Source organism: Mastomys coucha, unplaced genomic scaffold (assembly GCF_008632895.1).
Source record: "Mastomys coucha isolate ucsf_1 unplaced genomic scaffold, UCSF_Mcou_1 pScaffold21, whole genome shotgun sequence".
NCBI lineage: Eukaryota > Metazoa > Chordata > Mammalia > Rodentia > Muridae > Mastomys > Mastomys coucha.
This window is the reverse complement of record NW_022196904.1, coordinates 136,555,821-136,576,416: the sequence shown is the minus strand read 5'-3', so window position 1 is coordinate 136,576,416 and position 20,596 is coordinate 136,555,821. Positions and strand designations below refer to the sequence as shown.

The 20,596-nt window shown below is 44.0% G+C and overlaps 1 protein-coding gene across 1 annotated transcript in view; it reads left to right on the top strand.

The window, feature by feature from the left end:
* Pacs1 (phosphofurin acidic cluster sorting protein 1) overlaps positions 1-20,596 on the top strand; it is a 124,942-nt gene that overhangs the window by 91,872 nt on the left and 12,474 nt on the right. The window contains exons 3-11 of the mRNA XM_031389271.1: positions 3,407-3,496; positions 4,140-4,265; positions 9,057-9,201; positions 9,610-9,701; positions 9,784-9,864; positions 11,877-11,936; positions 12,784-12,944; positions 13,267-13,360; positions 18,797-18,877. Of these exons, the coding sequence (XP_031245131.1) occupies positions 3,407-3,496; positions 4,140-4,265; positions 9,057-9,201; positions 9,610-9,701; positions 9,784-9,864; positions 11,877-11,936; positions 12,784-12,944; positions 13,267-13,360; positions 18,797-18,877 (930 nt within the window). The remainder of the gene's footprint in view (positions 1-3,406; positions 3,497-4,139; positions 4,266-9,056; positions 9,202-9,609; positions 9,702-9,783; positions 9,865-11,876; positions 11,937-12,783; positions 12,945-13,266; positions 13,361-18,796; positions 18,878-20,596) is intronic.

The window sequence follows — 20,596 nt, the reverse complement described above, 5'->3', positions numbered from 1 at the left end:
CTCTGTGAGATATGTTGCCTGGAGGTAATAAGGTAGAGTAATAAAACAGGACAACTGATAGCGTCCTTTGACTTTCATACACATGTGTATACACCTGTGCATGCCCCACACACATGCACTAAGTACACATGCCCACATATATTCACATACAATTTTTTTAAAAATTAAAAAAAAAAATAGATAACTGCATAAGAGATGGCCTAGTAGTTAAAGAGCACTGGCTGCTCTTCCAGAGGGCCCAAGTTCCATCCTCTGCACCCATCCCTCTGTGGCTCTCCAGTCCCAGGGTATGTATCACCCTCTTCTGGCTTTTGCAGTCACTGCACATACACACAGTATACAGAAACACATGCAGAAAAAATACTCATACACACACAAAAAATAGATAAGTAAGATTTAAAGGTATTGAAAATAATTCTGAAGCTGGTCAGTGGTGATGCACACCTTTAATCCTAGCACTTGGGAAGCATGAGCAGGTTGATCTCTAGATTGAGGCCAGCCTGGTCTACAGAGTTCCAGGACAGCCAGGGCTACACAGAGAAACCCTGTCTTAAAAAACAAAATAAATAAGAATTATTGCTATTATTATTATTCCAAAATTGGACCCACATTGGTAGTGTCCTGCATAATTTCAAGAAGCCAATATTGGGACTCATGGAAAAGAAGTGTTTGTGGAAAGATAGAAAGGTGAGAATGGTCATGTAGCATGCAGACAGGGGCCAGACCTGGCTACACTGCACCCTTTTGTGTGTGCACCCTGTTACCTATATGTGCAGGTGCCATTAATACAGTTTGCCATCCAGATGGTGCATTGGGGTTTAGGCTTGTTTTTTGCAGTGCTAGAGATAAAACTACATCCCACAGAATATATTGGACAGAGATGTTTGTGTGTTGAAAGGAGTGTTTATGTAGGCCAGAGGGCAGTCCTAGATATCGTTCCTCAAAGTTGTCCACTTTTATTTATTTATTTATTTTGAAAAAGTCATTTTTTTAAAGAATTATTTATTTATTTTATGTATTTGAGTACACTGTAGCTGTCTTCAGACACACCAAAAGAGGGCATCAGATCTTATTACACATGGTTGCGAGCCACCAGGTGGTTGCTGGGAATTGAACTCAGGACCTCTGGAAGAGCAGTCAGTGTTCTTAACTGCTGAACCATCTCTCCAGCTCCCCACTCTTAGTTTTTTAAAGACAAAATTTCTCTGATCCTTGGCCTAGAACTCTCTAAATAGGTTTGGTTGACTGTCAGTGAGCCCCAGGGATTCTTCTGTTTCAGCCTTCCCAACAAGTGCACAACACTACACCAAGTTCTCTTTATGTATGCCCTGGGGTTAGAACTCAGGTTTTCACACATGTGAGGGATTCAGAAGTTTTTACAGTTCTTAACAGCACATATTTAGATAATGGAAGTTCAGGTAACGAGAGCTGCTACTAATGGAAAGTAAAATGCGTTTTAGAGAAACTAGAACAAGATGAAGGAATGAAGGGAGTTACAGGTGGTGATGGTGGGTGTAAATCTCACTGAGAAAATGACATTTGTGAAAAACCAAGAGAGTGAGCTACACAGATTCCAAGAGGAGGATTCCAGGTGGAGAGAAAAGCCAGCTTAAAAACCCTACACAGCAGTGGTGATGTCTGGTTCTCAACTGTCTAGCTGTAGCCTGTTGTATCTAATATGGCTGACTCTAGGTTCTCTGGCTTCATTGGCTGTGGCATGTCTGACTGAATGGAGAGACTAAAGCAAGAAAAACAAGAAATAAGGTGAGAGTACTGTGGAAAGGCAGAGCACCCCAGCCTTGTTTTTAGAGAGAGCTATTCTGTGACTGAAAAGGGAATCGGGTGCTAGATAACAGGCACTCCCTATAATGGTGATGATTTGGGTGAAAGAGGAGGATGGGCTGAGATGACTCAAGCAAGGTGGTAGAGTGCATCTGCCCTTCAGTGAGAAGGGGAAGACTGGGGTAGAGCAGACTCCAAGGAAGCCTGAAATTCAGTTTACTGTGTTGTTTGAGATACCAGTGAAACAGCTAGAAGGAAATACTGAAAAAACAGTAGAAACCTGAGTGTCAGGCTCTGGAGAGGGCTGGGGGGTTGGGAGGAATTGATAACTACAAGACTGGCTGGAACAACAGGCATAAAGAGAGTAAACACAAATAGAAACCAGCTATGAACAGAAGGGTCAGGGCCTCCAGTGCCGAGAAGTCTGGAAGGACTCAGAATGAGAGCATCTCTAAAGTCAGAGGAAATCCCAAAGCTGCCGTGTTCTGGGAAACAGCAAGTGGTGCCCTATTAAAGGCTGGAGACCGGCCAGGAAGGAACCTGGGCCCTCAGACTCATCAAGAGAGAATTAACCATCTTGCCGGTGGTAGATTGATGGAAAAAGGGTGACAGAAGTACAGAGGTGCATTATAAGAGAGAAGTCAGAATAGGGACTCAAAAGAGAAGTCTACTGTGAAAAGAAGCACCCATGAGGTGCTGTGCAGTGAGCCCAGGAGGATTTGTTTGCTTTGTTTGAAATAATAGTACATTTGCTCATGCGGATGAGCTAGGCCAGTGAGTAAAGTATGTGAGAAGAAAGAATAACTTCATCAGTACCTTCTGCTAGGTGAGAAAGGAGGTTAGTACCTGAGTGCAATGCTCCCTAGCTTTGGAGGAGGCATGAGTAGTTGTCTATGACAGAAGGGGAGGGAGGGTGTGTGAGGATGGGGGCCCAGGGCAGGTTTATAAGGTGTGAGCTACTCCAGCTTTCTCAGTGAAAAGAATCAAGGTCAGCGGCATTCGGGAAATGTTAGGGGTCATGTGTCAGGGGAATTGGGAAGGTATAGTACATCCTGTGAGGACAGAGAGGACAGAGAATGGACTTGAGACATTATGAGGTGGTTCCTAAGCAGGGATACTTACCCCACTTAAGATGGGGCCCATAAGTTTAGTCAGACCACCTAGCCAAATTGTGTTGCTCTACATTTTCATCTGGTAAGGTTGAATTTAAAACAGTCTTGTTTTGTTTTGTTTTGATTTTTTGGTTTTTTGAGACAGGGTTTCTCTGTATAGCCCTGGCTGTCCTAGAACTCGCTCTGTAGACCAGGCTGGCCTCAAACTCCACCTGCCTCTGCCTCCCAAGTGCTGGGATTAAAGGCGTGCACCACCACCGCCTGGCTTTAAAACAGTCTTAAAGGACTAAGAACATACATAGTTTGGTGATAGGGTCGTTGTCTGGTACATCAAAGCCATAACTTCAATTCCTGGCGCCATAAAATAGACTGGGCAGCAAGAGTAGGAGGACTTGATGGTGGCAGGGTATGGAGGGACTTATAAAGACTGACTGGTGTTTGCAGCACAATGTGTAGTTCTTTTGGTCATCTTGTAGTGACACAGCTTTGACAGGAGTCTTTCTTGGTTTCAGGGTTCAAAAAGGATTCTTCGCTCCAATGAGATCATACTTCCAGCCAGTGGCCTGGTGGAAACAGAGCTTCAGTTAACCTTCTCCCTCCAGGTTAGAAATTTCTAAATCTTGAAGTTTTCTAATGCTGCAACAGTCTAGTACCTAAATAGTCTTGAAATTTGGGAATTTTATTCTCCAAAAACAGCCAGAGCCCAGTTTAAGTAGAAGGAACAAAAGTCATCCATGGGCTAATAGCCAACCTGGAAGACATCTTCTAAGCAGCACGTGAGCCAGCACAAATAGGGGTGTACTAGATATGATGCTGGGTGGATACTGAGGCCCCGTCTCCCCTTACATGATGCTTTGTTGCTACTCACTGAGCTCCACCACCACACTTGGCTTTTCCCCATCATTACTGAACTGAATCTCAGGTCCCAGTAGAATACAGCCCACTTCTATTATGTATTATATCCACCCTTCTCCCTTCATCCCTCTTAGAACATCTCTCTCATCATAATCCTGGTGACTGTGTTGAATCATATAGAGACAACATCTGGCCATATAGCAGAGAAAGTGATGTTTCTAAGCTTATGTAGACCCTACCAAAACCCAGCAGAACCAAGTCCTCTGGCATTTCTTTTTTACTCTCACCAATCACTCTAAAGCCAGTAAGGCGCAGTCCTCTAGCAGGACCTGAACCACCAAGGTTCTGGTTGCTATCCCAGTTAACCATCTGGATTGTTTTCCTCTTCAGTACCCTCATTTCCTTAAGCGAGATGCCAACAAACTGCAGATTATGTTGCAAAGGAGGAAGCGGTACAAGAACCGGACTATCTTGGGCTATAAAACCTTGGCTGTGGGACTCATCAACATGGCAGAGGTGAGCAGAACACAGTCTTAGACTGCAGGTCTCTAAGTCCATTGTCACCCCACAAATGGTTTCTCCAGCCTGCAGGCAGGTATTTATTTTTTTCTTTATAGGTTGATTATTTTATTGGAAATTCAGTCTATAACTAGTTTTCTCACATTCTCTTACACAAAAGTTTTTTCCTTTTAACTCTTTTATCTTCATTTTATTTTTAAGATTTGTTTATCTTCCTTTATGTATATGAGTGTTTTGTTTGAATGAATGTCAATCTGGAACTAGAGTTATGGACGGTTGTGAACCAACATGTAGGTTCTGGGAATTGAACCCAAGTCTAGATAAGAACATATGTTCCTAACCACTAAGCTTTCTCTCTAGCTGCCTTTTTCTTTTGAGATGGGTCTTTCTATGTTGGCCAGTTTAGACTCAAAACTCCTAGACTCAAATGATCTTCCATTCCAGCTTCTCATGTAAATGGTAACTGTAGTTGCATCACTAGGACTAACTTTCATATATGTGTGTTGTGTGTTTTAAGTTAGTTATAGTAACAATAATGTAAAAAATTCCCATATACCAGATTCACCCAAATATTTAACTTGATAACATATTATTATAGTTATATAGTATCTCTATATATTTTGGCTATTGTTTTGTGGAGGTTTTTTTCCTAAGCAGTTTGACTGTTGCAGGCATGAAGCCTCATTACACATTAATACTATACTATGTTAATTTCCTAAGCATGAGGATACATCCTACCTAAGCCCCATTCCCCACCACAGTCAGGGTATTAACATTAATTCAAGGTTCTGTCTAGCCCACAGTCCCCAGCCTCATAGTGCAGAATATCTCTGACCTTCCCAAACCCATGACCCGATCTAGGAGTTGTTGGTTACATTTCTCTTTCATATCTCTTTGGTCTCTGTCAGTCTGTTTGCCATATTTTCTGGGATTTTTGTGAATGTGATGTGAATTCCTTTTTTTCTTTTTTTGGAGACAGGGTTTCTCTGTGTAGCCCTGGCTGTCCTGGAACTCGCTCTGTAGACCAGGCTGGCCTCAAATTCAGATTCCTGAGTTTTTAAAGGACATAGTTTGTTAGGGTGAGCCATTAAGATCATGACCCACCCTCACACTTTGATCTATTATTCCTCCCATCTTTTTCTGAAAAAATGAAATCCAGCCCCCCCCCCCATGATAGATATGTTTTCATCCTCCCTGAGGAGATACCCAACTAATTCTCAAACCAGCAACAGATCTTATTTCACAACATTCATTTCAGGCCTAGTCACCCCACAGTATCCCCAAGTGGAGTAAAGCTATGGCTCCTACTCCTTTACCCTCAAAAACAAAACAAACCCTGCAGGTCTAAGAACTACCTTAACACTCCCCCAGAAAACAAAACAAAATAAATTTTTTGTTTGTTTGTTTGGTTTTTTGTTTTTCGAGACAGGGTTTCTCTGTGTGTGTAGCCCTGGCTGTAACTATCCATGTAACTATGTAGTTAACCATGTAACCATGTAGGTATCTCCTACACTGATTGATGCATTGATGCATTAATGATTTGTGTGTGTGTGTGTGTGTGTGTGTGGGTGGGTGGGTGGGTGGGTATAAACATGTTTTGACGTGCGTGTGGGAATGATATGACAACCTCATGTGTTGGTCCTTGCTTTCTAGCTTGTTTGAAACAGGGTCTTTTGAGGTAACTGGTCCATGAACTTCCAGAGATAATCCTGTCTCCTCCTCCTATCTCCCTTTTAGGGGCACTAAGATTATAGATGCATGCTACTGTAAAACTAATGCATCTATCTTTACACAAGCTCTGAGGATCCAAATGTATGTTCTCACACTTGCATGGTGAACATCTTACCCACTGAGATACTTCCCTAGCCCATTCTTTTAATGATTTTGACTGGATTAGTTACTGTTTTAATGCTTGTCAATTTGTGAATTTCTAATCCTGTAGCTGACTTTTGTTACTTTGTGGGCTCTTCCTTTTTCCACCCTTCTCCACCTTTTTTCTTCTACCCTTTCAGTCCCCCTAACACTAGATAGCAGAGAAAAAAGGATAGAGGAGAAAGGAAAGAGATCTGAATAAAGTCAGAGGTTGGAAAGGGAGCAATGGTATTTTTAGACTACTTCCTGCTGATTACTGAGTTTGTTGGGTCAAGTTTTGATCTTTGCTGTCAGGATATCTAATTTCTTCTTCTTGTTTCTTCTTTGCGCATGACCACTTAACAAACTGTGGCCAACAACCCACCTACCTCTGGGGCCCCAGCTTTTGTATAAAAGTCTCCAGAATTCCAAATGTCATACAATCACAGAAACTATCTGCAGCTGGTAAAATCTCGCCCTTGCTAGAGCATAAGGCAAATCATACTCAGCTGCTGTGGACAGTCTGAAGCAGTCCCATATCATACACCTAGGATTAAAATGAAAACATATTCTTGTAATATTTCTGTGTTTTAAAAGAAACCACAATTCCAGCCATCCTTTCTGTATAGGTCAGTTGACAAGTAGAGCATTCCTTTCTTCTTCCACTTACCAGTTGATCCACTTATTTATGTCAGTTATGAACTGTGGGTTCTTGTTTTACTTAATGGGGTTTAATCATAAATATATAATATATACATATCCATAATGTTTTATGCTCTGGTTTGGCCAGTAAGAGCCCCTCCAAGCTGTTTTCTATGTCCTTTTTGATAAGACCCTCCCTTTTTTACAGGCTATCTTATTTCCTGGTACAGAATAGCTCAAGCTTATCTCCTAGAATGAGCTGATTTTTCTGAGGCTCTGGATTTTTTTAGTGGAGAATAGTACTTTAAAAGTCCAATAAGGGTGGGGTATGGTAACACATGCCTTTAATACCACCACTCTGGAGGCAAAAGCAGAGAGGTGGAATAATCTCTGAGTTTGAGGCCTACCTGGTCTATACTAGTGAGGTCCAGAACAGCCAGCACTACATAGTGAGACCATGTCTCGGGGAGGAAAAAAAATCAGATCAGGTACTAGCAGGAGTGCTCATGTACCCAACAGGATGACTTGTACTGTCCCTCAGCAGAAAGAGCTAGGAAGTGCATATACATGCACACACATGCTCTTACACACACACATACACACACACACACATGCACATGCACCCACGTGCATCATGATCATTAACTGTTTGTATATAGCTGTCCCACCCATAGTACACAGTTCTAACACACTTCAGTTCCAACCTAATAGCATAGGGCCTGATCCTGTTTTTTCTCCTTTCTTCCTTACAAATTCCTTTCTCCACCAGCAAAAGCTAGCTCCCAATTTCCTCAACATTTCTGCTCACTTGTGCAGTACTCCTGTGTGCCAGACAAAGACAAAGAAGAAAGAGGCTGCAAGACAGCCTTTTAAATTATTTCTATACCTTTGTAAGTGAAACAGGCTGGGTGTGGTTGTGCATGCCTTTAATCTCAGCACTCAGGAAGCAGAGCAGGTGGATCTTTGAGTTTGAGACCTGCCTAGTCTACATAGTGAGTTCCAAGATAACCAGGGATAGGTAGAGAGAACCTGTCTCAAAAAATATAATAGGTGAAATAGGAAAAATATCTATGGTCCTAGTAGTGTTTATAGGTGACTTGTCCCAACCCATCTTTTTGTCCTCTTGAAGTTGTTTTTTTTTTGTTTTGTTTTTTGTTTTCCTTCCGCCCACCCCCAGACAGGGTTTCTCTGTGTAGCCCTGGCTGTCCTGGAACTCACTCTGTAGACCGGGCTGACCTTGAACTCAAAAATCTGTCTGCCTCTGCCTCCCAAGTGCTGGGATTAAAGGTGTGCGCCACCATTGCCTGGCCCTCTTGAAGTTTTATATGAGGATGAGGGACTGTGGGGAGGAATTAATAGTAACAGCGTCATCCCACTCTTCCAGTTGGGCCAAGCCCTGCCTTTCCCTGTATTCTGGCTCCTTTCTTCTCATCTCCAGGCAACTGACCAACCATGCTTAATAGGTCCAGCTTTACCCAGACTTAAAGGCTACTATCCATGTAAAGGACTTAGTTTAACATGGAACCCTAGTGATAAGCAATCATTTACAGCCTCAAGCCTCAGTTGTTGTCTTTAAGTAGATGGCCCTGATTAACAGCTGGCACTTTCTAGAGATAGCTGTGCTGTTATTGTTGTCTGTTTGTTGTTATTTTAAATTGCCAGACTCAGGAGATCCTCTCACTTTCAGCATCACTAATGACTTAGCTAGAAGCAACTGAGAGATTTTTTTTTTCTTTATAAGATTTTTGTTTGTTTGTTTGTTTGTTTTGTTTTGTTTTGTTTTGTTTTTTCGAGACAGGGTTTCTCTGCATAGCCCTGGCTGTCCTGGAACTCACTCTATAGACCAGGCTGGCCTCAAACTCAGAAGTCTGCCTGTCTCTGCCTCCCAAGTGCTGGGATTAAAGGCGTGCACCACCACTGCCTGGCAAGATTCATTACTTTTAAATTATGTGTGTGTGAGGGGGCGCAGTATGTGCATGTGAGTATAGGTATCTAAGGAGGCCAGAAGAGTGTGTTGGATCACTTGGAGCTAGATTTACAGATAGCTGTAAGCCACCCAATATGGGTTCTGGGAGCAGAATTCAGGTCCTCTATAAAACATATAGGCACTCTAGTCCCTGGAGATAATTATAAAAGTAAGTCCTTGAAAGCAGTAGGAAAGGAAGTAGGCATAGACTTGGAAGTGAAACTACCTTAACAGAATGTTGTTTCCTTTGGCTTGCATGTCACTTGGGTTTACAATAGTGACAACCCTATCACTGGGTAAGCTGTTTATGCTGTATTCTTTGTTCACAGGTGATGCAACACCCTAACGAGGGTGCTTTAGTACTTGGCCTGCACAGCAATGTAAAGGATGTCTCTGTGCCTGTGGCAGAAATAAAAATCTACTCTTTATCCAGCCAGCCCATTGACCATGAAGGAATCAAGTCTAAGTTGTCTGGTAAGATGTATACAGTGGGGCTGGAGAGATAGATCAATGGTTTATAGCACTTGTTGCTCTTCCAACGGGTCTGGGTTTGACTTCCAGCATCCACATGTTGGCTCACAACCATCCATAACTCCAGTTCCCAGGGATTTGACACCCTCTTCTGACATCCAATTGTGGTATACAAATATATGTGCAGTGTCTGCAGACGCCATAAAAGACAGGGGAGCCAGTTCACTCACTGACTCCATCCTGGGAAATGTGCCTATGCAAGATAAGCTTAGAGATCCCTGGAAGTAATGTGTGTCTGTGACCCTCTATGTGGTCCTTCCCTCTTCAACCCAGTTTTATTGATTCTTGTCCTCAACATCACTTAGGATTGACCATACCAGATCAAGGTTCTTAATAGGGTATTTGTTCTAGATCGCTCCCCAGATATCGACAACTACTCTGAAGAAGAGGAGGAAAGCTTCTCCTCAGAGCAGGAAGGCAGTGACGACCCGCTGCACGGGCAGGTAACTTCCTACGGGTCCTTCCTCACAGTGTCTGAGAAGTCCCTGGGATTTCCCAGCCTCATTCTGTTTCCTGCTCACTCAGGACCTATTCTATGAAGATGAAGATCTTCGGAAAGTAAAGAAGACTCGGAGGAAACTGACCTCAACCTCAGCCATCACTAGGGTGAGCCACCCAGGTCTAGGGCACGGGACGGGGAGTGGGTGGGTGCAGCAAGACTTTGTGGGACCACCCAGGTCTAGGGCATGGAACAGCTCAGACTCTTGGTCTAAAGTAGGTAGGGAGTGAGTGGGTACATTAAGACCTTGTGGGGTTTTTGAAAACCCTATATACTTGGGGTTGCACCCTCAATATTCTGATATATCCCCAGAACCCCTACTACCACCCACTAGGAATCATACCTATGAGGTATGCAAGATGTTATAGGCTATAGATTATACAGAACAGAAAGAAGGCTATAACCATTTTTCTAGAATTTCAAACAATCCAAATATTTCTTTAAGGAGTACAGTGCCTCAGACCTTTCCTTTCTTGGTGATTGCTTCAAGTGATACTCTGTCAACTGCAGAGTGAAGCCAGGTCTGTGGAATACTGCTCTGTTAGACTAGTACTTGAAAACTACAGAAAACTACGCTGGGTTTGATAATGTGCAATTACATTAGATACAACTCTTACCTTGGATCTATTCCCTGAAATCAACGATGTTTGTATATGTCTCCTAACTAAGATTCCTGAACCCATATTAAAATCAGAGTTGTGGACTGAGAAGCTACAATCTGAGCTGTTTGGTAACCTCTGGCTGATCCTGGAGCCCGTGTGCTCCAGGGACAAGGAGGGTCAGAAGTACCAAGAGCTTCTCGGAGGAAAAAGTCTGTTTCATTCTTGTTTCCCCAAGAGCAGGGACAGTCTACAGACTGATTCCTGAGAGTGAGGTCTTCTTCTCATGTGGGGCGTTCCAGCCTGGCCTCTGATCATGAAATAACACTCTCAATCTTTACAGTCAAGGTTCATGAGACTGGTAAGAAGCCCATGAGACTGAAGCCTTAATTTCTCCTTTGCATCAGTGGCTCAGGAATGTAAGAACGGCTCCATTTTTCCCAGGTTTTCAAGGGAAGACAGGCCCCAGAATCCAAACTTTCCTTTTTTAAACCCTGAGAAAAAAAGGAGCTGTAGGACCCTCCCTGTTACTGTTTCTCCTTCTGAGCCTTTGTCTTTCCTGCTCTGCTATCGTGAGGAAGCCGTTTTCTTCCCAAAAGTACCTCCTAGGCTAAGTACCCTCTCCTGTGGCCTTTTCAGTAGCATTGCAGCCATGTATCATCAGTGATGCACAGTGATAATAGCCATCTCCCAGGAGCATTACCGGGGGTTCTAGGCACTTTCTTGTTGTGTTTCTGTACACTTGATGATGGTCTCCTTCCATTCCTGTGCAGTCTTCTTTCCCCACCACGAGCACTTTGTTCTTTGAGTTTCTTCCTTATTGGTCTTGCTCTTCCCATTACTCTGAGTCTTAAGTGTAAGTCAGTTGTTCCTATTCCCAAATGAGGCTTTAGCTATTCAGGCCAGAAATATATGTGACCGAAAACTAATCCTGGTGCCTAAAGTAGAATAAGAAACAGGGATCAGGAAGCCTAGGCTGGGCCCAGTGAACTCTAGTGTCTGGAAATGCAGACTCATCTCAACAAATAACTGACACAGCAGGTGAGTGGGTACCATAGAGCAGATCTCTGCATAGGGACAATGAGGACACCATGGAAAATCGACCTCTGCTGGCAATGTTTATTACAGGCTGAGGGCCAGAGGCGGACAGACACCAGGTGTGGGCTGATAATTAGGCAGGTTGGTTGTGCAAGAAGACACATGCTATTCTGAGATGTGGAGCATGGAGGTACTGGGCACTCGCCAGACAGAGCAAAAGATGGGCTAGAGGTGCACCTCTGGAAATTCTTGGGGTGCACTGGAGGCTTTGGAGACATTAGATGCCCAGTGAGCTGCCCAGGGCTCTGAGAAGTACACTATCATTGGCTGGCTTTCTGGAGAGGGTACAGTGTGAATGCAGCTACTGTCTGTCAGCTGTCTGTCTTTTCTCTCTCCTCGTGAGGGTAAGCTCCTGGCAGACTCTTGAATTGATCACTAGTACATGTTACTTAAGAACAATTTGTATATTTTTGTCCCCACAGCAACCTAACATCAAACAGAAGTTTGTGGCCCTCCTGAAACGATTCAAAGTTTCTGATGAGGTATGGCCCCTTCCAGTTTTACTCCTAGGCCCTGTATGGTCACTAGGAATCAAGATTATGGGGTCATGAGTCCTATCCCTTGCATGCATAGCAGAGCCCCAGGAGAGATGGCATATGGAAAAGAGCAGTATGTTTCTTAAAGAGAAAATGAGGGCTTCACATGAACAATGTGGTTTCATGGTATTTAGAAACACTTAGAACAGTCATATCCAATCATGGTACTCAAGTCTCTGATAAGGGCAGCAGTGAAATATCTAGCTAGTGTTTAATTTGTCCTCACATCCCAAGGGCAGCTACAGTGAACAACATCCCAAGTGTGATATATCCTCATTGATCACCTCTGAGTAGAAATACCCTAGACCCTAGAGCCTGGCCTCATTCACACAGGTTTCTAAGTAAACTAAAAGTGAGTAAAGATAGAAAATGTTGAGAAAGGGTCTTTGTCTCACTGTGGGCTGTAAATAAAAGTAGCTTACACCTGAATTTAAAGGACAGAGTAGGAAATGGGCTAGGCTACCTGACTGGGTTTTCTTGTATGATTCTCTGGGAGGCACGCCAGAACTTTCTCTTCCCCCTGGAGCCAGCCCTGGTTTGGATATTGATAGTAACTGAGAGGGAACATATCCCCCCCACTCCCCTGCTCAGAGTCAGATCACATAGGGACACAAAGGTCACTCTACTAAAGTACTAGTACTCTGTTAGTCTAGAGGGACAATGTTGCATGTCCCTCTAGAAGGAATATTGAGAGCACCAATTGGCAGATGGCCTAGGAGATAGGATTCGCTCATCTAACCATAAATGTTAATAGGGAGAACTCCAGATTCATTGATGTTTGCTTTGTTTACAGGTGGGCTTTGGGCTAGAACATGTATCACGGGAGCAGATTCGGGAAGTGGAAGAGGACCTGGATGAGCTATACGACAGTTTAGAGATGTACAACCCCAGTGACAGTGGCCCTGAGATGGAGGAAACAGAAAGCATCCTCAGCACCCCAAAGCCCAAGCTCAAGTGAGGCCCAGAGCTGCTCCCAGGCTGCCTCCCAAGCTTTCCTTCCCTCCATCATTGTGTGGCTTGCATCCCCTCTCATACCTCACCTAGAGGATTGTGGCTTTTCTTCATCCCCATGCCTCTTCTCCTATGGAGATCAGGGTTTTGCCTATGACTGACAAAAGTCCTGATAGAAGTCTCTGCAGATCCTTGACCAACTCCACAGCATCCTACCTAAGCAGTGTCTGCAAAGCCTAAGTTGCTGACCAGCCTTGAGCACTGGTCCACTCAGGCCTTCTGAGCTGCAGTCACCACTGATGCCCGCTGTGCTTCTTTGCTGCAGGCCCTTCTTTGAGGGGATGTCTCAGTCCAGCTCACAGACAGAGATTGGCAGTCTCAACAGCAAGGGCAGCCTCGGAAAAGACACCACCAGCCCTGTGAGCAGAACGATGGTGAAAATGGTTGGGAGAGGGACCTAGTGTATTTGGGTTCTCACTCTGGGCCCTCTGCTTCTCTTAAATGTCACTCCTTTGGGGGGCTACAAAGTATCTTTAGTCCTCCTTTGAGCCCTGGCTGGGAGCTTAGCAATCTAAGAGTAAAGTATTCTTTTTCTGCTCCAGCGTAACATAGAACCATTCTCCTTGCCTCAGAACCCTCCCATCTGTGTGGTACCTGAGAGTATGGGACGTAATGCATGCCATTTGGCCTGGGGGGTGGGGGGAGATTCTGCCTTTGGGCTACAAAAAGAATCAGGTATAAAAGGACAAAGTGATCTGTCCAGGAAACAGGACAGCAATACCGGTGAAGAATGTACAGTTTAGTGAGTAGGTTTCAGTCTGTCTGCTGAGCAGGAGAGCTGTCTGCTATGGCTCCTAGCAGCTGGTCATAGGCAGGAGTCTGTAGTTGTCAAGCCCTCCTCAGGCTTGGAGAAGCTGTTCATACCTTTGTTTACAACTAAAGGTAAATGATCACCATATATAGTTTTAGAACAGAGCTATGATGTGCTACTTAGGACCATTTTTTCTGGTAATGAGAGAAACTGATGTTCTCCAGTTCTTGCTGTTCTGGCATCAAATGAGGCATAATAATTTGTTCACAGGGGAGAATATACATCTTACTATGCAGTGGCTATTAACTGTGAGGAGATGAGCTGAAAGTGCCAGGCACTCCATCTGTTGTAAAGCAGTCTATGGCTGGCTAGGCTCCTGTCCTGCCTGTGCCTTCTTAGGGGGCATCTCAGCAACCTTTCTCCCTTCTGCCACCAGGTGGAGCTGTCTCCCAGCTTATCTCTTTATAAAGAACAGCTGGCTCCCAAGCCCACCAAGAACTGAACCACAGATCCTAGTAAGGAAGGAAAGGAAGGAAAACCATGGCCCATGTTAAAAATGACCCTTGGAGAAGCATCAGCCTGCAGCTTGCAAATCCGCCTTCCCAGCACCTTTCAAGCAGGTTCATAGTGGTCGAGAGCCAAGGAGACAGCATTTAGTGTGCTGCTAATATTAGGGCATGGCTCAGAACAGGTTTTCCTCACAGAGAACTGCCAGATGGTTCTACAGAAATTCTCTGTCCATGTGGATAAATAATTGACCACTAGAACACTCAGAGTAACATTTCTGGGAAGAAATCCAGAGCCTGCTGAAGGGAAGATCATTACACAATGCTTGTGAGTGTGCTACTGTGACAGAGTGTACGTAAGATGTTAACCAAGCCAGTGATCATGAAGCAGTGTGCATGGAATATGGCATACATGAGTGTTCAATAAATGTTCATGACCACTAGAGTAGAGGAGCTGTTTAATATGGGGGGAAAGGTATTTCTGCATTGGCGGATTTGACTATGTAGCTTGTTTAATGGGTCCTTGATTTGGCAAAAACAAACAAGGAAGCTGGTTTTAATCCCAGACAGAGGTGGATCTTTGTAAGTTGGAGGCCAGCCTGGTCTACTTATTGAGACCCTAGCTCAAACAAGGAAACAAAAAGCCTTTAACTATAAGAGGTGAGTTTTCCAGAGTGAATCTTAACTCCACTTCCCACTGACTTGCTTCTTCTCCAGGCTGTTTCCTCATCCGCAACGCCTACATGGAACACGTGTACTCTAAAAAGCCATGTGGAAATGCTGTGAGATCCTGTGGGTCAGACTTAGGCAGCCTGTATTGATTGATAGACCTACAGAAGTACAGTTCCTCAGCACATCCAGTTTTAGAGTTCCAAAACTGACAGACCATGAATGTCTTGTGCGCAAATCCTTCAAATGCTAGTTCCCTTGGCCAAACCTCAAATTTGCTTTGTTGTCTCCCTGCTGAGATTTCTATTTTGAAGAGCCCATATGTCTTGGTGTGGGTGTAGAACTGTGGAATCCTTTAGTATGAAGGCACTTTGGGATGGTAGAACAAGACTGTGCTCTTAACATGGAGTACTTAAGGTAGATTAGGAAAAAGTGTGATTGTTGGACCTAGGGGTTGTACACTTCCTGTCTCATCCCCATTGCTAAGCACTAGTACTTTGTCTTCTTTTGTTTTCAGGATTGGGTCTTACTATGTAGCTCTGGCTGTTCTTCAAGAACTTACAATGTAGACCAGACTGGCCTAGAACTTACAGAGATCTACCTGCCCTGACCCCCTGGTGTGCTGGGATTAAAGACATTTGCCACCATGCCTGGCCTACCTTTTTTAAAAAAACAAAACAAAACCTTTTTCTTTTTCCTTTTTTCTTTTTGTGGTACAGGGACTAGAACCTAGGGCTTTGTCTATACTAAGAAATCTACCAGTGAGCTATGTCACCAGCCTTGCTAATGTATTTTCTTTCTTTCTTTTTCTTTTTGGTTTCTCCATGTAGCCCTGGCTGTCTGGAACTCACTCTGTAGACCAGGCTGGCCTCGAACTCAGAAACCCACCTGCCTCTGCCTCCCAAGTGCTGGGATTAAAGGCATGCGCTACCACCACCCGGCTCTTTTTTTAAATTTTACTTTGTGTATGAGTGTTTTGTCTGTGTGTGTGTGTACCACTTGTGTGCCTGGTGCCCACAGAGGTCTGAAAAGGGTATAGGATCCCCTAGAACTGGAGTTACACATAGCTGTGAGCCACCATGTGGTGACAGGAGCTGACCCTGAACAACTGCAGGAATAGCAAGTGCTCTTAACCCTTGAGCCAGTTCTCAAGACTTGTGGGGTTTCTTAATCTCCCACTTTTAGACTCCAAATTCTTAGAGAATTCACTTTATTACTAGAACCAGAAAGGATTTCTGCTGATACAAATTATAGCAGTTGTTGAGTTTTCAACTCTTTTTTTTTTTTTTTTTTTTTTTTTTTTTTTTTTCAAAACAGGGTTTCTCTGTGCAGCCCTAGCTGTCCTGGAACTCACTCTGTAGATCAGGCTGGCCTCGAACCCAGAAATCTGCCTGCCTCTGCCTCCCAAGTGCTGAGATTAAAGGCATGTGCCATCACTGCCCAGTGAGTTTTCAACTCTTGAAACTCACACACAATCGCAACCATAATTTGGTTCTCAGGTAAAGCCTGATAGTGCTTCAGGACACCTACCCAAGACTCAGTCGCCAAAATGAAAGTCTGAAACTATGACAGTCCCCTTCTCTGACAAGCAAAGGCAGCGCCATGTGTCCTCTTGATACAAAAGTGTTAGAGATTAGTACTTCACCTAACATGCTAATGTCATTGAGCTATACCCCAGCCCAGCCCTTCAGGTATAATGGAACAGGAACAGAGAAGAGTCGGGAGTCTGTTCCACTTCTTTGTCACATGCCTTAATGCAGCTCTTATAGAAGTCAGGGATAGATATCCCCACATGCTTCCATACTGCCGTGAAAACAACACTGGAGCTGTCTCAGGGTTTGACAAGTCGTGCTACCTTGAAACCACCCAGTGGAAATTCTTGCTGAACTCCCAGAGTGAGTTTCTACCCTAGATCCAACCAAGCAGGGCTTTTCTGGGATTCTAGAGTGTTAATATTGACTAATTGGTGTCATGTAAATAGACTAAATATGCACTCTGGAGGCAGCCTGTTCTGTGTGGCTGTGAGTCATTCCACAGGTCATGCCATTTCAAGGTCTTATGTTCCTACCTCTAGCTCAGGTGTGTCAGATATGGCTTGCAGATGGCATTAAGCAGTGGTTCTCCACAAGGGATAGTCTGCCTCTCAGAAGACATTTGTCATTGGTTTGAGAAATGTTAGCCCAACAAGAAGGGCTACTACTAGCATCCAGAGAATCAAGGGCAAACTCCTAAACACCCTGCAGCACACACATGGTGGAGCCCTAAATGTTAGTCCAGGTGGAAACACCCTGGCTTTGAGTATAGCATAGGGAAGGTTTTTCCTTGTTGGTTGGTCACTCAGCAGCATCCTGAACTTAATTAGCTTGCTATTTCCAGTTGTATATATTTTACAATGAGAAAGGACTTTGAGTAGTTGAGATTAAATAAGATATCCTGAACATCTTCTTCATCCTTTGGTTCCACAGAAGAAAGAAATTCACTGAGGCCAGTGCCTCCCTGATTCCTGTACCCGGCTGCCCATAACTGGCTGTGATGCTTGTCTGGCCAGATTATTAGCAAATATGAGGGATCTTGTTTATCCATCTGTGTCTGCTTAATAAACTCTTCACATTTATGAGAAGTGCTAATGAGACAGTGGAGAATTAACTCACACCCGACAGCTTCATATGGGACCTTTTTTTGCTTAATATGTTGTTAGAGGGATGGTTTTCTGGATGCATCTGCCAAGCAAAAGCATTTAACTACTGTTGATGTTTTTAGTCTCAAAGTGAAAATCTGAAACTATGAGAGTCTTCCTTCTCTGACAAGCAGAGACAGCACTATGTGTCCCCTTGATGCAAAAGTGTTCAGATCTTATAGATGCAATAGAAATCCCTAACACCAAGCCCTAGCCACATAACTGCAAGTCAGAGGTCTGACTGAGCCAGGTGTGCTAGCACACGCCTTTTGTCCTAGTACTCAGGAGGCAGAGACAGGTGATCTGTTGAGTTTTGAGGCCAGCCAGATCTGCCAGAGCTAGCTCCAGAACAGCCAGGACTACACAGCAAAACCTTATCTAGAAAAAACAAAAAGGGTTTGCAGCCCCTTAGGAGGAACAACAATATAAACTAACTAGTACCCTCAGAGCTCCCAGGGACTAAACCACCAACCAAAGAGTTCACATGGTGGGACTCATGACTCCAGCAGCATGTGTATAGCAGAGGATGGCCTAGTCAGTCATCAGTGGGAGGAGATGCCCTTGGTCCTGTGAAGGTTGAGTGCCCCAGTGTAGGGCAATGCCAGGGCCAGGAAGCGAGATAGGGTAGGTTCGTGAACAGGTGGAAAGGGGAGGGAACAGGGTTCCCCCCACACCCCAGGGGAAACCGGGAAAGGAGATATCATTTGAAATGTAAATTTTAAAAAAATCTAATAAAATGGAAAAAAGTTTTAAAAAGTAATAAATAAATAAATAAATAGGATTTCTAGTTCTGCACCCCTGTGTATCATTTACATAATGATTTTTTAAAATATTTTTTTGTTGTTATGTATAGGCTAGAAAAGGTATTGAATCCCCTTGAACTGGAGTTACAGGTGTTGTGGACTACCTGATGGGGGATGCTAGAAATCAAACCCAGAGAGTTCTCAACCAGTGCTCACCAAGCCGTCTCTCCAGTCCATACTTAATGGTTTCCTGAAACAAACGGGACTTTCTGAGGCTGAGTTTTCACAAAAAACAGCTCACCCCCCTCTCAGAAGATGAAAGCCCTAAAGGCTGTATGAGGTTGAAGATAAAGTATTTTAAGCTTCTTGGGAGACATAATAAGTTAGAGTGCTAGTCACTTGGATGATGGATGATGATGATGATGATGATGATGATGATGATTTTGCAGATGGAATTGGCTGCTTTAGAAAAAGTCAAATCTACTTGGATTAAAAACCAAGATGACAGCTTGACTGAAACAGACACTTTAGTAAGTATGGTTTTGTCTCCTGCCTTGATCATTTCAGATTGTCTTTGTACCTTTAAAAACATAGGGAAAGCCAGGTAAAATAGTGCTCACCTGCACAGGAAGTGGGGAGGGGGGTTGGATCTTTGCCTAATGAAACACTGTTGATAGATAGATAGATAGATATAGATAGATAGATAGATAGATAGATAGATAGATAGATAGATAGATAGATAGAGAGATAGATAGAGAGATAGAGAGATAGATACACACACACACACACACACACACTTATGCACATGCAGAGACAAACAGACAGGCAGACAGGAGAGATTCATTTTAGAAAGATGTTCAGGACACCTTGGAAATTCTGCCCTAAATCTGTGGTTTGTGAATGTCCTGTGTTTCCTTTCCCCTGAAATCCTTACCCTTGGAATAGAACTCATCCCAGCAACCAGGTCCTCCCCCAGATTAGTAAACCAGAATGTCCCCACTGTGCCCTAAGTAGAACTGACCAAATGCTACTTTGTATTTTTTACTGTCACCCTCATTTACTTCTGGAAGGTGATGTCCAGTGTCTGGCCCTGGGGAGCCGCTCTGTTGCCTAGTGAACAGAAGCTAGTGGCATTAAGTGTCTGGGGGACACTGGTCAGCTTCTCCTCCAGGAGATGCTAGAACTGGCTAAAAGTACAAGCCAACTTGAAGTACCCCATGAAGTAGAATTGAACCAGCTGGGCACCGTCTCATAAGTCTTTAACTGTTACTGTGCACCTGCTGATGTGTTCACAAAAAGGTGACATCCAGGCCTCCCTCCTGAGGGAGCCACCTGTGCAAACCTGGACAAGGCTCAGTGGAAGTCCTGGGGTGAGAGGTTCTCTGAGTTGGCTACACTCATGGAGTACCTGGAAATATACTCAAGGAGACAAGGAGCTAGACTTTAGGTTTTGGGTTGTTTGTTTGTTTGTTTGTTTGTTTGTTTGAGACAGGGTTTCTCTGTATAGCCCTGGCTGCCCTGGACCTCACTCTGTAGACCAGGCTGGCCTCAAACTCAGAAATCCGCCTACCTCTGCCTCCCAAATACTGGGATTAAAGGTGTGAGCCACCACTGCCCGGTGGGAGCTAGACTTTAGAGGGGGAACTTGACAAAAATGCTTTCTGGGACAGTGATCACATGACAAGACCTTTTAGTGGTTGAACTGAATCCAGTAGTATTTAGGCTTACGTTTTCTATAGTAAATGACCACTACATTGCTCATCTTGAAAACGATAAAGCATTAGTTCTATGCAAGATTAAAATCTACTGCACCGAGATTAACTATGGAGCAGAAGGAAGGGCAAGCCAGCCTAAATATAGCTATCTCCTGAGAGGCTCTGACAGTACCTGACTAATACAGATGTAGAGGCTCTCAGCCATCCATTGAACTGAGTATAGGGTCCCCAGTGAAGGAGTTAGAGAAAGGACCAATGGAGCTGAGAGGTTTGCATCCCCTTAGGACGAACAACAATATGAACTAACTAGTACCCTCAGAGCTCCCAGGGTCTCAACCACCAACCAAGGACTGCACATGGAGGGGTCTGATTGTTCTGGCAGCATGTGTATAGTAGAGGATTGCAATTTGGTCATCAATAGGAGGAGAGGACCTCGGCCCTGTGAAGGTTCTGTGCCCCAGTGTAGGGGAATGCCAGGGCCAATAAGTGGGAGAGGGTGGGGTGGAAGGCATGGGGATGGGGGAAGCAACAGGG